Source organism: Panthera pardus, unplaced genomic scaffold (assembly GCF_024362965.1).
Source record: "Panthera pardus isolate Hobbes unplaced genomic scaffold, ASM2436296v1 HiC_scaffold_8, whole genome shotgun sequence".
NCBI lineage: Eukaryota > Metazoa > Chordata > Mammalia > Carnivora > Felidae > Panthera > Panthera pardus.
The window spans coordinates 17,652,767-17,672,561 of record NW_026527013.1 but is presented as its reverse complement, the minus strand read 5'-3'; the positions used below and the strand labels follow the sequence as shown (position 1 = coordinate 17,672,561).

Genomic DNA, 19,795 nt, shown 5'->3' with positions numbered 1-19,795 from the left:
AGTTAATACCTCAAAATTCATCAAATTGTATACTTTATTTTTAAAAAATTGTTTTATGTTTATTCATTTTTGAAGGACAGAGAGAGACAGAGCACAAGCAGGGGTGGGGCAGAGGAGGGGGTGGGGACACAGAATCTGAAGCAGGCTCCAGGCTCTGAGCTGTCAGCACAGAGCCTGACGTGGGGCTCAAACTCACGGACCGTGAGATCATGACCTGAGCCGCAGTCGGGCGCTCAACCGACTGAGCCACCCAGGTGTCCCCCAAATTGTATACTTTAAAAGTGTTCAGTTGGCTGAATGTCAATTATACCTCAATAAAGCTTTAAAAAAGGAAAACAGAATATCTGTCCAAGTATTTTTTTTAAAGAAAAAAGTTGGGTAAGGGGCGCCTGGGTGGCTCAGTCGGCTGAGTGTCCGACTTTGGCTCAGGCCATTATCTCACAGTTCATGGGTTGGAGCCCCTCGTGGGGCTTTATGCTGATAGTGCTGAGCCTGCTTCGGGTTCTCTATCTTCCTCTCAACCCCTCTCTGCTTGTGCTCTCTCTCTCCTCAAAATAAATAAACATTAAAAAAGTTGGATAAATAATCAGGGTTAACAACAGTTCATTTTCACCAGTAATGGGTTTTTGGCTTTAGAATGTAAACAGTTTTTAAGCAAATTCATTGTCTAAGATTTACTGGGTTCATGTAAATAGTGAAAGAATGAATCATTGCAGACACTGAGCTAGTAGAAGTCTGGGTACATCAAGAACCTTTTTGTCAAGGTGTGAAGGCTTAAAATAATTGCTGAAACACAAAGATGTTTCTGTGCCCACCACTCCCTCAAACTCTGGGCCCCTAGTGTTAGAGCACACAAACGGACACAAGAATGAGCCTTTGCCAGTTCCCAAATACAATGCATGGGTTTGTAGTGGGGAAAGGGAACTAAAGTGAACTTGTAAGTAGAGCTTCTGAGCCAGTTCAGTGCACCACTGTTGCTGCTCCCACTGCTGACTGCGTAACTGACATGGGTGTTGTACATCCTGTACTGAGAATGCTCCTGTGTGTTCAGGGACTTGCACACATATGTAAGTGATCTCTGGCTGGCTCAACAGAAACAACAGAGAATCCCAGGGGCAGGAGAAACCACGGCTCCAAAGACCTAACATCTGTCAGAGAACTCAGAATGGACAAGGTCAGTGGGACAGAAAGGAAAGGGCCCTGGAATGAGAGCTGGACTTCAAAAACTGGTTCATCTTCCAAAGCTAAGTTTAACAGTGAAAAGAAATCGTAATAGATGCTACATGTTGTGCAGTTACTATCTCCCAGACACAGATCTGGCTCCATATGACCATTATGTCCTGTAAGAGAATAACTTCTAAGGCTTAAAAATGATTATTTACAGAAGATGGCAATATGTATTTGTTTTAACCTGAAATCAAGTAAATTCATTTTCTATTTCTGCAACTGGGTACATCTTATTTCAAATCAAATAAAACACTTATGATTAAAACACACCAGATTAATAAAAAATATTTTCAGTATAGATTCAGCTTTAAAACAGGTGGTAACAGAAATCCAACAAAATGTGGACATTTCAAAAGACAGATACCTCTTCACAGTAGCTATTAGAACATTCAAAAGTTTTCTCACCTATCAGCCTCCCACCACACAAAATCCTCTCCCATAGAATTGGAATCTCTAAGCTCAAACACTCGTTTACCCAAAAAATTCTGTCCCATGAATTCATTATCCTACAAATTCTCCCTCGGGCTTATTCTTCTCGGTCACATATGGCCCTAAGGAGTCTGGGCCCTTGAATCATCCAAGGTCAGGGTGAAGAGTAGGACTTGCTTCCCCCTATGAGCAGCTCTGGATGCCTAAGCTGAGCCCAACTTTATCCCAGCTCTCCAAGAGCACCCTGGATTCACCAACCTACATTCTAAGGCTCTGAGATCTCCTTAAGATCCATGATCTCCTTAAGACTTATAAATGCCTAAGTCTCATCCCACCTTTCTCTCTTCCTCCCTGGAGAGAGGCTCACCTTAAGGCCCAGCAGAAGCCACATGTGAGGGCTTTAATTCCCATCTCTCACCGCAAGGTCTAGAAAGAGGTATCACTGAGGTCAGGGTATGAAAGGCACTCTCACGAGGTGGAAAGTAGGAGCAGAGGCAGGGGAGGTGGGCATGATGATGGAAGCAGCTGCAGAAAACCAGGACCCCTGGGGGCACCTGGGTGGCTCAGTAGGTTGAGCGTCTGACTCCTTTTTTTTTTTTTTAATTTAAAAAATTTTTAAATTTATTTTAGATAGAGAGAAAGAGTAGGGGAGAGGCAGAGAAAGAGTAGAGAGGGGCAGAGAGAGAGACAGACAGAATCTGAAGAAGACTCCAGGCTCTGAGCTGTCAGCACAGAGCCCGGCGTGGGGCTCCAACTCATGAACTGCAAGATCATGACCTGAGCCGAAGTTGGACACTTAACCAACTGAGCCACCCAAACGTCCCAAGTTTCCGGTTCTTGATTTTGGCTTAGGTCATGATCTCGCGGTTCATGGATTTGAGCCCCACATCAGACTCTGCACTGATGGTGTAGAGCCTGCTTGGGATTCTCTCTCTCACTCTCTCTCTGCCTCTGTCTTTCTCTCTCAAAATAAAAAAACTTAAAAAAGGAAAGGAAAAGAAAGGAGAGGAAGGGAAAGGAAAGGAAAGGAAAGGAAAGGAAAGGAAAGGAAAGGAAAGGAAAGGAAAGGAAAGGAAAGGAAGAAAACCAGGACCCCTGGGTTGAGTTGAGAGTGCACTCCTACAAAGCCTCATGGGAAAATGGCCTCTAAAGGCAGATCTGTTAACACGTTAAAGCTGTGCAAAGGTAGGATGGTGTAATGGGAGTGTCTCTATTACCCAGGGAGGCAGAGGGTAGGGAATCAGTCACAGCAACATGAGCTGACCTTGGAAGGTTCTATCCTCATCCCCATGAAGTCAGGAAAGGGGCAGACACAGCAAGTAGCCCCTCCAGTGCCCTCTCTGCACACCCCCAAAAACACTCTTCCCCACAGTCCCAGCCTGCAGGCACTTCAACATTAAAAGAAAATTTGGGAAACAAAGGAAGGAGTCTGTACTGAGAGACAAAGCTAAGAAAAAAAAAAGGGGGAGGGGATGAAGCATTTGTGGGGCTAAATAAAACTTCCCCAAAAGGGGCAGAACCAGAGAACCTTAGGGGCATGTTTGAAGGACGAAGCCAGCAGGAACACAGGAACTGAACACTGGTCTCAGTTTTACTCAGCAGGCCCTACAGTTTTTGAGTCTGGGATCTCTTTTTTTTTTTTTTTAATTTTTTTTAATACATTTATTTATTTTTGAGAGACAGAGAGAGAGAGAGCACAAGTGGGGGAGGGGCAGAGAGAGAAGGAGACACAGAATGCGAAGCAAGCTCCAGGCTCTGAGCTGTCAGCACTGAGCCCGATGCGGGGCTCGAACCCACAAACTGCGAGATCATGACCTGAGCTGAAGTCGGATGCTCAACCTACTGAGCCACCCAGGCGCCCCGAGTCTGGGATCTCTTAACATCCATCAGAAACCAGCCATTTGCCCCTACAGCAAAACTTCAGCCATTCCTCCCTAGGCAGGACATTCTATGAACCCCAACTGTCCTCGGAGTGTTTGCCTCCTTTTCCCATCCTTTCCTCCACCCACAACCCTTTATTCTGAAGATCTCACAACACCTTAAGCCTGTCATTGTGGAGACTGTGCCATCCTAGACCCGATCTCAATCCCTTTTCCACGAAGGAAGACAAAGGAGGGAGGGACTTCTGACTGAAGACTCCTGAAGCTATCTGCCCCGGCCTGGACAGAGGTCTCCTCTGCACCTCTCCCGTGATTCCCGAATCTGACAGTGGTCTCACTAAGCCAGGCCCGTGTAGTATCTCTACAACCTCTGTGTGGATTTGATTATTTTTTACAGTTTTTATTTGATTTTGAGAGAGAGAGAGCATGTGTGTGAGGGAAGGGAAAGAGAGAAAGAGAGAGAGAGAATCCCAAGCAGGCTCCTCTCTGACAGCATGGAGCCTGATGCAAGGCTCTAACTCACAAACCATGATAACATGATGCAAGCTGAAGTCAGATGCTTAACCATCTGAGCCACCCAGGCACCCTGTGTGGATTTTAATAGAAAACAAATATTTTTTCTTTCCATCATGTTGGCCAAGAAGGGAGTGAGACAAATCAGGAATCTGGGCCATCTGGGCCCTGGGGATGTAAGACAGGTGAGAGCGGCTTTAGCAGCATAGTGAGGACGGATGTGGGTGGGTGGCTAAAAGGCTGGGCACTGAGATTGGGGGATGGGGGTGCTTCTGAGGGGCTGTGCTTGAAAGCCTCGAAACCTGGTATTATCAGACTGGTGGTGGGCATGGCTGGTAATCTTACACTTGCCAGGAGAGGGCCAAAGCAGCATGGTTATGAGGTGTAAGTCCTGAGACTAAAGAACTTTTGGGGGTGGTTAAAGGGACCTGGGCTTGGGATTAGAGGGTAGAAGGAAGACATGGCTGCGGAGTCCCTCAGATTGCAGGGTTAGAGACCCAACCTTGAGCAATACCTAAAGGTGAGGGTAGAAGAGGATACAGCAGGTTAGGAACATAGAAAAAAAGAAAACAGGAGAGCATGGCAGAAGTCAATGGAAGTCAATGGACTTGCAGAAGGAAGTAAGAAGTCGTCAATCGGGTGCAAAGACCGCTTCCCCAAGAGGACCATAGCTCGGCACCTCTCTTCTCAGAAGCTGGGCCTCTGCCATCTTCACGCTCACAGAGGGCATAAGGGGTCAGAAGACTGTCCCTGAAGCCCACTCATGTACGGTGGACAGATTTGACTCTCAGTGTTTCTTTTTTTTTAATTCCTTTTTTAAAGTTTATTTATTTAGAGAGAGAGAGCGTGCACGCAAACTGTCAGCACAGAGCCTGACGCGGGGCTCAATCTCATGAACTGAGAGATCATGACCTGAGCTGAAATCAAGAGCCAGGTGTTTAACCCACTAAACCACCCAGGCTCCTGAGTCTCAGTGTTTCTTAAGAGGCCACCTCCAGCTAACACTATACCCTCACTCCCTGTACATAAGATTTCTCCCTGAGCATGTCCTCTGCTGTGTAATGAGGAGTGATATCCAGCTAACGCCTAGCCCACATTCCCTTACAATCAAGACTTCTCCCCTGTGTGTGTCCTCTGGTGTGTCTGATGGATAACTTGTTGCTAGGTCACACCCTTGCTCCTTGCACACCTAAGGCCTTTCCCCTGAGTGTGTCCTTTGATGTGTGCTGAGAGTAGACTTGTGGCTAAAGCCTCGCCCACACACCATGCACTTGTAAGGCTCCTCTCCTGTGTGTGTCCCCTGCTGTGTGCTGAGGACTGTCTTGTGGCTAAAAGCTCACACACACACATAAGGCTTCTCCCCAGAATGCGTCTTCCGGTGGGTGATGAGGTATGATTTCACCCTAAAGCCACAGCCACAGTTCCTGCACACATAAGGCTTATCTCCTGTGTGAATCCTCTGGTGCTTCATGAGGTCTGATTTTTCCGTAATGCCTCACCTACACACTGTGCACACGTTCTCCCTTGTGTGTGTTCTCTGGTGTCTGATGAGGTGTGACTTGCGGCTAAAAGCTTGCCCACACTCCCCGCACCCATGAGGCTTTTCCCCTGTGTGTGTCCTCTCATGTCTGATGAAATGTGACTTCCCACCGAAGCCTCGCCCACACTCCCTGCACACACGTGTTTCCCCTGTGACTGCCTTGTGTCTGAGTAGGTTTGTCTTCCGGCTGAAATCTAGTCCACGCTCTCCAAACTCCACTGCTCCAAATCCTCAGGTTTCTACCCTCTCAAGAACCTTGTGCGCTTTCCCAGAGCATGCCCTAGGGGCTGGCCTGAGTTGTACCTCCAACACTCAATTGCCTGTCTGGGAGCTGGGGTGAACTAGGGGAGTCCCCCTCTCAGTTATACTCCCAGACAAGGGTTTAGAATCTCCCCTTGCTTGATTGTCTGCTTCGGCCCCCCGGTGGTTTTCATCAGAATGCTGTTGCTGCCGCTGCTGATACTCTGGGCAGGAATCTCCTGGTCGGAGTGGATTTACTGAGTGCAAATCTGGAATAGGACGACTGCGCAGCTCATGTTGACTAAGAAATTGCTGCTCGCCAAAGGCCAGAGGGCAGGAGGGCCAGGGACGGACTTCTGGATTTGATTCTGCTGAAGAAAGGAAGTTCCCAGAGTATTCACAGGAAAAGTTCACTGGGTTCTTCTTCCTTGTCTTACAGTTAAGATCTAGCCCGTCAATTGTTCACAATGACTCATGTCTGTCTCCCCGAGATGTGCTTTACAGGACCTACGTTTCCATTCACCTTCTTTAAACTTTTTATTTGGATACAATTTCAAATGTACAGAATAGTTGCAAGATTAAGAACAATACAAAGAAAACATCTAAGCACCCTCTACCCAAATTACCTATTGTTAACATGTATATGTTATATGTGTGTGTGTGTACATGCATATGTATGTATATGTTTTCTCTGAACCATTTGAGAGTATACAGCATACATCATGGCTCTTTACCCCTAAATACTTTGGTGTGGATCTCATAAAAGTAGGGATATTCTCGGGGTATCTGGGTGGCTCAGTCACTTAAGCATCTGCCTTCAGCTCAGGTCATGATCTCACAGTTTGTGGGTTCGAGCCCCACATTGGGCTCTGTGCTGACAGCTCAGAGACTGGAGCCTGGTTCAGATTCTGTGTCTCCCTCTCTCTCTGCCCCTCTCCCACTTGTACTGTGTCTCTTTCAAAAATAAATAAACATTAAATTTTTTTTTAATTTAAAAATAAGTAGGGAGATTCTTTCATAACTGCAATATAGTTATCAACTTCAATAGATTTGACATTTATGTTATAACTGTATCTAACTCCCATATATATTCCAATCCTGTCATTTGAACCAATAATGTCCTTTATAGCACTTTGCCTGAAGTACAGGATCCAGTCTAGGATCAGGTATTATAAGTAGTTATTATGTTTCTTTAGTTTCCTTCCCCTATTTTTAGAGAACACTCTCATGTTCTAGAATACATGAAGAGCATTCCTGATGTTTTTCCACAATTAGATTCAGATTATGCACTACATTCAAATTTTACATATCACATCTTTTACTAGAATGCAAAAAAAAAAAAAAAAAAAAAAAAAAAAAAAAAAAACCACAGCAGAACCTATTGTTCACATTATCCCAACAAGGAATACTCCAAGTACACATCAGGGGAATCTTCTGCTCTGTAAGTATCTGCAAATACACTAAAATTATCTTCTAGGGGGGCGCCTGGGTGGCGCAGTCGGTTAAGCGTCCGACTTCAGCTCAGGTCACGATCTCACGGTCCGTGAGTTCGAGCCCCGCGTCGGGCTCTGGGCTGATGGCTCAGAGCCTGGAGCCTGCTTCCGATTCTGTGTCTCCCTCTCTCTCTGCCCCTCCCCCATTCATGCTCTGTCTCTCTCTGTCTCAAAAATAAATAAACGTTAAAAAAAAATTAAAATAAAATAAAATTATCTTCTAGGCCATAGCCAGCTACACTGACACATATAGCTACAACCATTTGTTAGCATCAAGAGAGAACAATCTTTGTGATCTCTATGGGAATGTCCTTTGTGACTTTTCCTATGGGAAGAAAGAATAGTTGACGTAGGAATCACTCAGTCTGGATGTCCTCCAATGCAGAAGGCAATGTGGAACGGTTGTTAAAGAGCATATGTGAAAACTACATCTGAGTTTCCCCATACATTCACAGATATCTGTTAGAGGACTAGTATGAATCAGCTTGTGCCAGGAAGTGGAAGTTCAGCAGCAGAAAAACAGGCAGGCAAAACAGACTTAAGTGATGTTGGCTCTTGCCCTCCCACCCCCTCAATTAGTTCAAGATCTGCTCTGCTGTTTTCCACAAATCAGCACGTACCAAAATGTTTACCATTTGGCGGCACTAACCTAAGAAATATCAAAACTGGATTGCAATTGTTTCTGATCAGCTGAAGATGATAAAACATGGACTCTTGGTAATCACAGGAGACCAGACCCTTTACTGACCCTAACTGAAGACTCTTTCCTGATTAATAAGAGGATTGCTTTAATCAAATATGTACAGACCCACAGATTCATTCCATCCTATTCAGAATGCTAACTTTTTAGCTTTTATTAGCACAAATGCCATAAAACTGCCTTTACAGTCCTTTAACATCACTGATATTTCTCTGCAAACTATTCAGTAAAAGGTGTTTGTTTATTTTACTGGTTTACATCTTTTTTTAAATGGCTGACTGTAGATTTTTTTTATTTTATTTTTTAAAATTTACATCCAAATTAGTTAGCATATAGTGCAACAATGATTTTAGTAGATTCCTTACTGCCCCTTACCCATTTAGCCCATTCCCCACCCCCACAACCCCTCCCATAACCCTCAGTTTGTTCTCCATATTTACGAGTCTCTTCTATTTTGTCCCCCTCCCTGTTTTTATATTATTTTTGTTTCCTTTCCCTTATGTTCATCTGTTTTGTCTCTTAAAGTCCTTTCTGATTTTAGTGAAGTCATATGATATTTGTCTTTCTCTGACTAATTTCACTTAGCATAATACCCTCCAGTTCCATCCACATAGTTGCAAATGGCAAGATTTCATTCTTTTTGATTGCCGAGTAATACTCCATTGTGTGTGTGTGTGTGTGTGTGTGTGTGTGTGTGTGTGTACCCCACGTCTTCTTTATCCATTCATCCATTGATGGACATTTGGGCTCTTTCCCTACTTTGGCTATTGTTGATGGTGCTGCTATAAACATGGGGGTGCATGTGTCCCTTCCAAACAGCACACCTGTATCCCGTGGATAAATGCCTAGTAGTGCAATTGCTGGGTCATAGGGTAGTTCTATTTTTAGTTTTTTGAGGAATCTCCATACTGTTTTCCAGAGTGGCTGCACCAGCTTGCATTCCCATTTACTGGTTTACATCTTTAGCTGACAATTAAATAAATTCAGAATTTTTTTTTCAGTAAGCTTCTTTGTTTTATGACCTGACATTTGGGTTGTAAGAGTTGTTATTATTACCATTATTATTCACCATAATAAATAGCACTTGCAATAGGCCCAGTATTTCACTATACAGTGCTCTTCATGAAAATCAAATTTAATCCTATTATCATTTAATAGATAGGGAAACAGGTTTAGAGGAGTTAAGTAACTTATCCACAGTCACAGAGGAAGAAGAGACAAAACAGGGTTCAGGATGTCCTCTTAAACCACAGATAACTCTGACTACTTAGCATACAAAGGTTTATATCCTACTAAATCTGTCCTTAAAGGAAAAGAAAATCTTCTAAGCAAAAAAATGACACTCTTGTTGGTTTGACTAGGTCTTTGAAGAAGAGAAAAGAAGCCAATGAGAATTAAGCCCCTGACACAGCTGCAGTCTTGTGGGGGGAAAGCTAACCAAATCTGGCCTGTAGACTAAATCTGGGGGCTGTCTAGGGCTGTAAAGCTGCCACGAAGACATCCTGAGCAGGAGATTCACAGACACCCAGCCCACTGCACTGACTCTCTCAGGACAAAATGAGGGGTGGCTAGGTCATGCTGCTCCAGAGGGGCTACTGAACCCAGTCCTACCAGGACCCTCATCCATCAAAAAGGTAGTATTCCCTGGAGCCCAGAGAGCTCTGCCCTGAGATCAGGAATAGAAGTAGGGGTAGGAGGGGGTGCCTAAAGCCAATTCTCTTTCTTCCTTCTTCGTTCAACATTCCTAATAAATAAGATTGTTCACTTTAAAAAATAAAAAGGCCAGGGCACCTGGGTGGCTCAGTCGTTAAGCATCTGACTTCCACTCAGGTCATGATCTCATGGTTCAGGAGTTCAAGTCCCACATCGGGTGAGCACGAGCCTCGCTTTGGGTATAAATAAATAAATAAATAAATAAATAAACAAACAAAACCACGAGCTCCACTTCAGATGAGCCCCACTTCTCTCTCTCCCTCTCTCTCTGCCCCTTGCTCACTTACATTCTCAAATAAATAAATAAATAAATAAATAAATAAATAAATAAAATAGGAAGTACATAATGTTTAGAGTAAAAGCCAAGCTCCTCAGAGGCACCTGCCAGGTTCCACATTCCCTGGTGACCTATGGCCTGACTCCATCTATTCTCCACCCTTCATTCGCTCCATTGGAGCCACACTGACCTCTCCTCCTAAAGCCTTGCACTGGCTGGTTCCCATGTCTGGAATACCTTTCTCCCTGACATATTGCTGGTATTTTCCAAGAACCTGGACCTGGGCCTAACATTTAAGAGTTAATAAATATTTTTGAATGAATAAGTGGTAACAGCAGAGTTAATCAAGAAAGAACTAAAAGGTTAGGCAGAAGACAGATAAGAGGTTGTCAACACTGTCAAAACCTAAGTCTCCTATTTTTTAAAAAAAGATTTTATTTTGGGGGCGCCTGGGTGGCTCAATTGGTTAAGTATCCGACTTTTGATTTTGGTTCAGATCATGAACTCAGGAGCCCCACTGGCTTTGCAATGACAGGGTGGAGCCTGCTTCAGATTCTGTGTCTCCCTCTCTCTGCCCCTCCCCCACACAGGCTCTGCTCACTCTTTCTCTCTCAAAATAAATAAATAAACTTTAAAAAAAATGAATTCTTTAAAATTTTTATCTATTTTTTTTTTAATGTTTACTTATTTTTGAGAGAGACAGAGTGTGAGTAGGGGAGGGGCAGAGAGAGAAGAGGAGACACAGAATCAGAAGCAGGCTCCAGGCTCTGAGCTGTCAGCACAAAGTCTGACACAGGGCTTGAACTCACAAACTGGGAGATCATGAACTGAGTGAGGGAGATCATGAACTCACAAACTGGGAGATCATTAACCAACTGAGCCACTCAGGCTCCCCTTTAAAATTTTTATTTTAAGTTTCTTTATTTATTTTGAGGAAAGGAGAGAGAGCACAAGTGGGAGGGGTGGGAACAGAAAGAGAGAGAGAATCCCAAGCATACTCTTTACTGTCAGTACAGTTCCTGATGAGGGACTTGAACCCACGAACCATGAGGTCATGACCTGAGCCGAAATCACGAGTCAGATGCTTAACTGACGGAGCCATCCAGGTGCCCATAAAATGAATTCTTTAAAAAAAGATTTTATTTTATTTTATTTTATTTTATTTTATTTTATTTTATTTTATTTTATTTTATTTTATTTTATTTTATTTCATGCTCAGCACAGAGCCCCACTCGGTGCTTGATCCCATAATCCTGGTATCATGACCTGAGCCTAAACCAAGAGACAGATGCTCAACTGGGTGAGACACGCAGGTGCCCATAAAGATTTTATTTTTAAGTAATTCTTTAACACCCAACATGGGGCTTAAACTCATAACCCCGAGATCAAGAGTTGCACGCTCCACTGACTGAGCCAACCAGGTGCCCCCAAGGCCTCCTTTCGATAGTCTATGTATTCTAACATCTCATTTACTATCTTGAAATGAAATTTATATTTAATGAAATATACCTATACAAAGAACATTTTTAAAAGAATGTAATGCTCTATCCAAAATGTAAAAGAGGATTTTAAAAAGTAATTTACAATAAAACTTTAGGCATTTCAATATTAATTTCTTGTCAGGACTACATTAGGGGACATAACAAAGCAATCACATGCTTATAGCTATAGACAGATCATTGTGGACATGACAGGTACAAATGCCGAAAGACACAAATGTGCCTTAATGATGATAAACACGTGCATATTTTATTGGTGATAGACACAGTTGTGCTGAATAGATGGTGACTTAAACACTACAGTCAGCACTGTCATTGGTGATGGGATTTTTTTCATATTGGTGAACACCTCTTGGTAAATCTGGAAAGTATTTTCCCTCGATTTATAAACCATGAAAAAATTACTTTTTGATATTATCTAAAACAGATTTATATTCTAGATTAAGAGCATTACATACAGATCCAGGGCCTGTGGGGAAAAACCAGGATAGGGAGGAAGAATTGATACAGATTTAAGAGACATTAGGGAAAAAAAAAAAATGAAATGGGTGGATTTTGTCCGGATCCTGATTCAAATCTGCAAAAAGACTTTTTCGAGATGCTCAGGTAAATCTGAACATGGGCTAGGTATTAGATGATATGGAAGGTGCTACTGATAATTTTGTGGCATGTGATAATGATACTGTGGTTTTGTAAATCAAAATGTCTTTATTTATTAGAGGTACACTGATATATTTAGGAGTGGTACGTCACATTATATGCAATTTGCTTTAAAAAAATTCAGCAATGAGAGGAAAAAAGATATGAAGAGAAAGGAAAGGATGAATCAAGGGTAGCAAAATAGTTTAAAGCCTGAAATGTTTCAGTGCAAAGATTAAATTGAATCAGGCTATTTTAAGACAATGTTAACAGAGTCCTCAGAATCAACAAAATGTATCAGCATAGAGACTAAGAAGACCTGGTGAAACAAGATAAAAACAAGACTGAATCAGATTGGCAGTTGAAAGCAAAATTAAATGGATGAATCTACATTGAAAGAGACAGAGAAACCAAGTCAAAAGCCAAATGGAGTAAAATTGGGCCAATTCAGATTAGATGAAAAGAGCTCAAAACAGATCCAAGCAGTTGAAAAATAAAACAGACAAGAACTACCATATTCTTAGCTATGTCAAATGAAGAAAAATCCTGAAAAATCTCCTGACAGAAATTTGTATGCAACTCTGAAAATGTAACTCTTAATAACTCAGGAATATCCTGGATAATTTTGTACTTGCCAACCTAAACAAATAATGTTTTAGGTTTTAAGTAAGTGAGCAAAAATATGATTTATGATACTCAAATAATTTATGAAACACAAAACTGATGGATTCAGTTACACTTTAAACTTGAACTTCTAGGACACAGACGTCATCTCTTAACCACTGTCCTTTCCTCCTGGCTCTCTGTGCTCCAATCACACTGGCTCCTTGCTTTTCCTTAAAACAGCAAGGCATGCTCCTTTCTTGGGGTTTTAGCGCTGGGTGCTCCCCTACCTGGAACAGTTTTCCATCACATTCACATATCTAACTTTTTTACCTCCTTCAAGCCTCTGTTCAAACATATCCCCTCATAGAAGACTATCCTGATCACCCAGTTTAATAATTCACCCAGCTGCCTCCACACCCTGGCACTCTGGATCCCCCTTATTATTCTGCTGTACTTAATTTATACATACTATACATATTATTAGCCGTGTAGAGCTTATATTTTACCTAGCTTATAATTTATCTGTATATACCATTTATTATATTTGTTAGTCTCCTACACTAGAATGTAGGCATCGTGACAAAAGAAATGCCTTATTACTTTATTCAATGATGTGTTCTTAGAACATTGGCTGGCGCAGTGTAAATGGTAAATAAATATATGAATGGAAAAAGGATGGAAGAGAATAGGTTGTCACCCAACTAGATTCCTGAAATTCTCCAGCATCACTTCTTTATACAGGTTCCTCTGCTCCAGGTCAGTTTCTTCCACTCTGCCTCAGTGAAAATCACAGCCACATCCTTGAATTTCACTGGTCCCCTAAATCAACCTATAAATTCACATTCATCACATCACCATCAATATTCACAAGGAGAACGAAACTGGTGGTCCTGAAGAATCTAGCTACATAAGAAATGGATCTGAGGGTTTTCAGGGTTGAGCATTACTCTATACTTGGCTTGGTATTAAAACATATGAGAGGCACAACTAATCCACAAAACACACTCCTTGCCCTGGAACGCTTACAATTTCATTGGAAAAAACTATTTTTGAATCAACAATAAAACACATCAAAAAAGAGTTCAGAAATATGAATTTGACAACTCATAATGGATGAAATTCAAAAAAAGAATAGAAGACAAGTAAAAGCAAGGAAGGCAGCACAGAGGCAGGGCTCATACTGGCATAATGAAGATTAGAGAAGGAATGAAGGCAATTCAGACTATAGAGGAAAAGGGGGGGGGTTGCTGAGGCTAGGTCTAGAATGAACATTTGTGAACCCTTATTAAAACAGACTTCTCAGGGGTGCCTGGGTGGCTTGGTCAGTTGAGCATCTGGCTCTTGATTTCGGCTCAGTTCATGATCTCACAGTTCATGAGATCGAGCCCATGGCAGGCTCTGCACTGACAGTGTGGAGCCTGCGTGGGATTCTCTCTCTCCCTTTCTCTCTGCCCCTCCCCCACTCGTGCCCACACACGTGTGCACGCATGCTCTGTCTCTCTGATTCTCTCTCTCAAAAATAAATAAACATTTTAAAAAAAGAAAGAAATTCATATTTCAATGTCCATAAATAAAGTTTTATTGGAACACAGAAATATCCATTTGTTTACCTATCGGCTGCTTTCACACAATGGCAGAGTTGAGTGATTTCAACAAAAACCATGTGGCTCACAAAGGCTAAATAAAACATTTACCATCTGACCCTTTATAGAAAAGTCTGCCAAGCCCTGTCTTAGACTGCTCTTGTTTGTTACATCCAAAGTTATTTGCTCTGGATTCTGATCTGCTTTCCCCAAGGTCTTTGCCATTACTGAAGCAATTTGACTTTTGGCATTCAGGTCAGGGGCAATAGTCAGAAAAGGGAGCAACGTGTCTCCAGGTCTGCTTTCATATTTCTTTGATTCCAAATTTCACTGCCAACACAACACACCTTTCAATTTAACAGCTGGTCATTTGTTGTTGGGTTGGAGCCTCTTAACTCCAATCAGCTTGTAGCCCCTATGGGCCCGTTCCAACTTGGACTTCAGCTTATCTTCCAACACCCCAGAGCTGCTGCAAAGGACTTGCTGATTCACACCCTAATTTTCTCTAAGGCCTGGTACATGGCCTTCCTATCAGAAATCAGGTTATTGAAGGTAGCCATGTGACTTGCCTCCCAGTGAAATGTGAGTGGAAATAGCATGTCTTTCTTCTAAACAACAACTTTAAGAGCCACTATGTGGTTTCACCTCTTCATCTTCTCCATGTTATAAGTACTGTAGCCAAGCTAACCCACTGAGAGTTAATTAAGATTAGGGTTAGATTGCTGTTGTTAGATTACTGTTGAGATTTGAGGGCCATTGTTACTGTAACACAACCTACACAGCTCTTCTCCTTCCAGAACTACCAGTAGTGTAGCGAGCATTGATTGAGCAGGTAGTGCATGCCAGGCAGGCACTGTGCTAAGCCTACTGTTTCATTAATCTTCACAACAAAGCCATGATGTCAGAGCTGCTATTACCTCCATCTCACAAAAGAGAGAACTGAGAACTGGCTCATAAAATCATATTCCTGGGCCACTTGGGTGGCTCAGTTGGTTGAGCATCAGACTTCGGCTCAGGTCACAATCTCACCGTTTTTGAGTTCGAGCCCTGTATCGTACTCTGTGCTGACTGCTCGGAGCCTGGAGCCTGCTTCAGATCTGTGTGTGTGTATCTATCTCTCTGCCCCTCCCCTGCTCGCACTCTCTATCTCTCTCTCTCAAAGATAAATAAACATAAAAAGATCATGTCATTCCCAAGTGGCAGAGCCAAGCCTAGAATCCAAGTCTTGGGTTTCAGAGCAGTTTCATTTAACCACTGCCTCAATAAATGCCTACCCAACCAACAACTGAATGAAAAAGCAAAGTAACCAGACATCTAGAATTCACACTGAAGAAGCTAGACTTTTTCAGAGTGACACGGAGAAAAGGATCATTATTAAGCAAAATACGCTAGGTTATGATGTAGTAACAAATGATATCCCAAGATCTAAGTAGCTAAAAGCAACTAAGGATTTCCCCCTTACTCATGCTACAAGTCAATCACAGGTTGACCATATCTACAAAACAGATTGTAGAGGAAGAAGAACAGAAGGATGTATGGATGATGGATAGATACATGGATTGATGAATGGATGGATGGATAGGTGGATATGTAGAAGGGAGAATGATCTAATTATAATATATGGCAAATACGGCATCTCAAGTCAGTGAGTAAACAATCCCCCTTTAATAATTGGTAGGAGCAAACTACTATCTACTAAGCAACTCAGTATCTATTAAAATTGCAAATGTGGGGTGCCTGGGTGGCTCAGTCGGTTGAGCTTCCGGCTTCAGCTCAGGTCATGATCTCACAGTTTGTGAGTTCAGGCTTTGTGCTGACAGCTTGGAGCCTGGAGCCTGCTTCAGATTCTGTGTCTCCTTCTCTCTCTGCCCCTCCCCCACTTGTGCTCTGTCTGTCTCTATCAAAAATAAATAAAATACTAGGCTGATGCCAATTAAAACAAAATTTTTTAATTGCAAATGTAAAATGGCTTCTAAAACCATTAGAATCAGGGCACCTGGGTGGCTCAGTTAAGTGTCTGACTCTTGGTTTCAGTTCAGGTCATGATCTCATGGTTTGTGCTCCTCCCTCACTTGTGCTCTCTGTGTCTCAAAATAAATAAATAAACTTTAAAAGACTAAAAGTAAAATTTCATTTAAAAATATTGTCACTTCAACACAAAATCAATATTGAAAGCTTATCAGTAGTTTATATTCCTTTTTCCAATCATCTCTTCTAAATTAGGTGTGTACTTGACACAGCACATCTCAGTTATGACCTTAAATTTTCAAAGGTTAAAGGGAAATGTAGTCTCACCAAAAAAATAAATAAATAAATAAACTGGTGGGGCAGAAGACATGAACAGACATTTCTCCAAAGAAGACCTCCAGGGGGCGCCTGGCTGGCTCATTGGGTGGAGCATGTAACTCTTGATCTGGGGGGGTGGGGGGGGGGGACGGTTGGGTTTGAGACCCACACGTTGGTCTCCCCCTCCGCTGAGAGCGCAGAGCCTGCTTGGGATTCTCTTTCTCCTTGTCTCTCTGTCCCTCCCTCACTCACACACTCTCTCTCAAAAATAAATAAGCCTTAAAATATATAATCTTAGAAATAAATTTGTTTTTGCATTTTAAGCTATATTTCCTCTCTCAAAAAATTGGCACCTTCTATGATACAATTGTTTTCTTGTTTTTTTGTTTTTTGTATTTTTGTATTTTAAGCTATATTTCCTCTCTCAAAAAATTGAGAAGTAAATTTTTTTTTTAAAAAGACACCTGGATGGCCAACAGGAACATGAAAAGATTTTCAACATCACTTATAATCAGGGAAATTCAAATCAAAATTACAATGAGATATCACCTCACACCCGTCAGAACAGCTAAAATAAAAAACACAAGAAACAAGTTTGGCAAGGATATGGAGAAAAAGGAACCCTCCCGCACTGCTGGTGGGAATGCAAATTGGTGCAGCCACTGTGGGAAATAGCATGAAGCTTCCTCAAAAAGTTAAAAATAGAAACTACTCTATGATCCAGTAATCACACTACTAGGTATTTACCCAAAAAATACAAAAACGCTAATTCAAAGGCATACATGTGCCCTTATGTTTATAACAACATTATTTACAATAGCCGAATTATGGAAGCAGCCCAAGTGTCCATCTATAGATGAATGGATAAAAAAGATGTGGTGTATATAGACAACGGAATGTGATTCAGCCATAAAAAAAAAAAAAAAAAAAATGAAATCATGCCATTTGCAATGCCATGGATGGAGCTAGAGAGTACAATGCTAGGCAAAATACATCAGTTAGAGAACGACAAATATAATATGATTTGACTCATATGTGGAATTTAAGAAACAAAACAAATGAGCAATGGGGAAAAAATAGACAAACCAAGAAACAGATTCAACTATAGAAAACAACCTGATGGTTATCAGAGGGGAGGTAAGTGGGGAATGCGTGATAGGGATTAAGGGGTGCACTTGTCCTGATGAGCACTGGGTGATGTATGGAAGTGCTGAATCACTATATTGTACACCTGAAACTAATATAACACTGTTAACTATACTGGAATTAAAAAATTTTAATTAAGTAAGTAAATATGTGTTTGGTGGGAATATATTTTTTACTTCTTCAGTATTTCGTTACAAATTAATGGAAAGTAAATTTAAAAATGTACTTCCTCAGTAGCACTCGCCACAACAAGTGGTCCACATTCACTTGTGGCCAGTGGCTGCAAGAGCGGAGATCGCAGATGGTCTCCCACCCCGCAGCGGGGGGGCAGGCTGGGAGATTTGGGGCAGAGGCTTTTAGCACCATGGACAGTGTGCGGGACTCCAGAGGAAGGAAACCCCGTCCAGCTACAGAGCAGGTGTCCTGGGCACCGCCCACAGTACGCAGCCCGAAGCTACTGCACTTCCTGAGGGACAGCCTCCGCATCGGATGATGCTGACACCAGCTGGGTGCCTAAGGTCCGGGAGCGGGAGAAGGTAGGTGGTCACCCTCCTCTCGCCCTGTCCCTTCGCCAGGCAGAAACCCGCCTGGCCGGCCGACTCACCGTGGTCCGCCGAACCCCGGAGCAATGCCGTAGGGCCCATCTCAGAGCCTGGACTGACTTGAAGGCGAGGCGGGGGCGACAGCACGTCGAAGAAGGATCTCTGGGCCAACAGGGGAGTCAGAAAGAGGAGGGGATTCTGCCGGAAGTGCTTCACGGTACAGCGAGCAGCCTCCTGGGAAGCGTAGTTCGTAGTTCGGAAGCGGACCTCCTCCTGCAGTGACTCCCGCCTCTAGCTCCTAAATGTGACTGGGAGCCGTGACCACAGGTGAACAGTGCCGTGACCTCATGTGATCAAGATGGTGACACCACATGATCAGACCAATGACCCCAAGTAATGGGAACTGTGCCCCACATAACCATGACTGTGACCACAAGAGGTCAGAACAGTGCCTCAGGAGAAAGTGTTGTGACCCCGCATGCTGGAGCCATGACCCCGTGATCAGGGCGTGCAGCCCATGTGCTGAGCCCCCTGACCCCACATCCTTGTGCAGAGCAGTCACCCCTATAGTCCTCAGGGCTTAACCCTGTGTTCTTCCCCAGGAGACCCAATTTCACTGGGGTCTGGACTGAACGCCTTTGTGGCCGTGACCCCCTATCCTATGTGGAGACCCAATTTCATGTGGTATTGGCCCCACGTACTCAGGGCTGTTATCCCACGTGCAGGGCATGACGCCAAGATAGCATGTCATAGGTGTAGATAGTCAGTGAGTTAGATGGATGGAATAGTCAATTTGTGGGGTTTGCAAACTGATTGCCATTCTTCCTGTTAAAAACTATGGAAGGAAAAAGGGAAGGGGGGAGGAAGGAGACAGCAAAGGGAAATTATTGCTCTGACCACAGTCTGAACGGTTTTGTTATATATTAAAGGATGGGAGAGATTTTAATGCCCCTTTCTCAGGGCTGTGGCCCTCTGACCCCACTTGATGGGTCAGGACCATGGTCAGGACCGTGACCTCACATGACCAGAGCCCATGTGATCAGAGCTGTGACCTCAAGAGATGGGTCTGTGGCACCAGGTGATCAGGGCCATGACCCCCACGTGCTCAGGGCCACAAATTCTCCTTCCGGCTGTGACCAGGTTCTGCCCTCTGCTGGGCCCTCAGGAGGTGGCAGGCACCTACTGCTCCTTGTGCTGCCTGATGGAGAGGCCCCTAGAGGTCTTAGATCCAGGAGTAGTCAGCCAGGTGCGGGGCAGGAGTGTGGAGGACTTATTTTTCCCTTATGCTTTCCATGTTTTTTAGTGACCCTTGGTCCTCTAGGGTTATCTCATATTAAGTAATTTAGAAGCAATATAATATTGTGGTTGAAGACACTGAATTTGCAACCCAAAAGAACTGATGGAAAATCCAAAACCCACCACTTCCTCACTTTGGAGTCCTCATTTCGTCATCATCAAAATGTAAATGAGGGGTCCTGTGTC

General features: G+C 43.1%; 1 protein-coding gene across 1 annotated transcript; it reads right to left on the bottom strand.

Moving 5' to 3' along the window:
- Positions 1 to 3,518: 3,518 nt before the first annotated feature.
- Positions 3,519 to 19,043, bottom strand: ZNF589 (zinc finger protein 589). Its single transcript, XM_019417239.2, is given in 3 exon segments — positions 3,519 to 6,275; positions 18,376 to 18,475; positions 19,011 to 19,043. Coding segments are annotated over 3 exon segments (864 nt in total). The 3' UTR covers positions 3,519 to 5,544.
- Between the last annotated feature and the right edge of the window lie 752 nt (positions 19,044 to 19,795).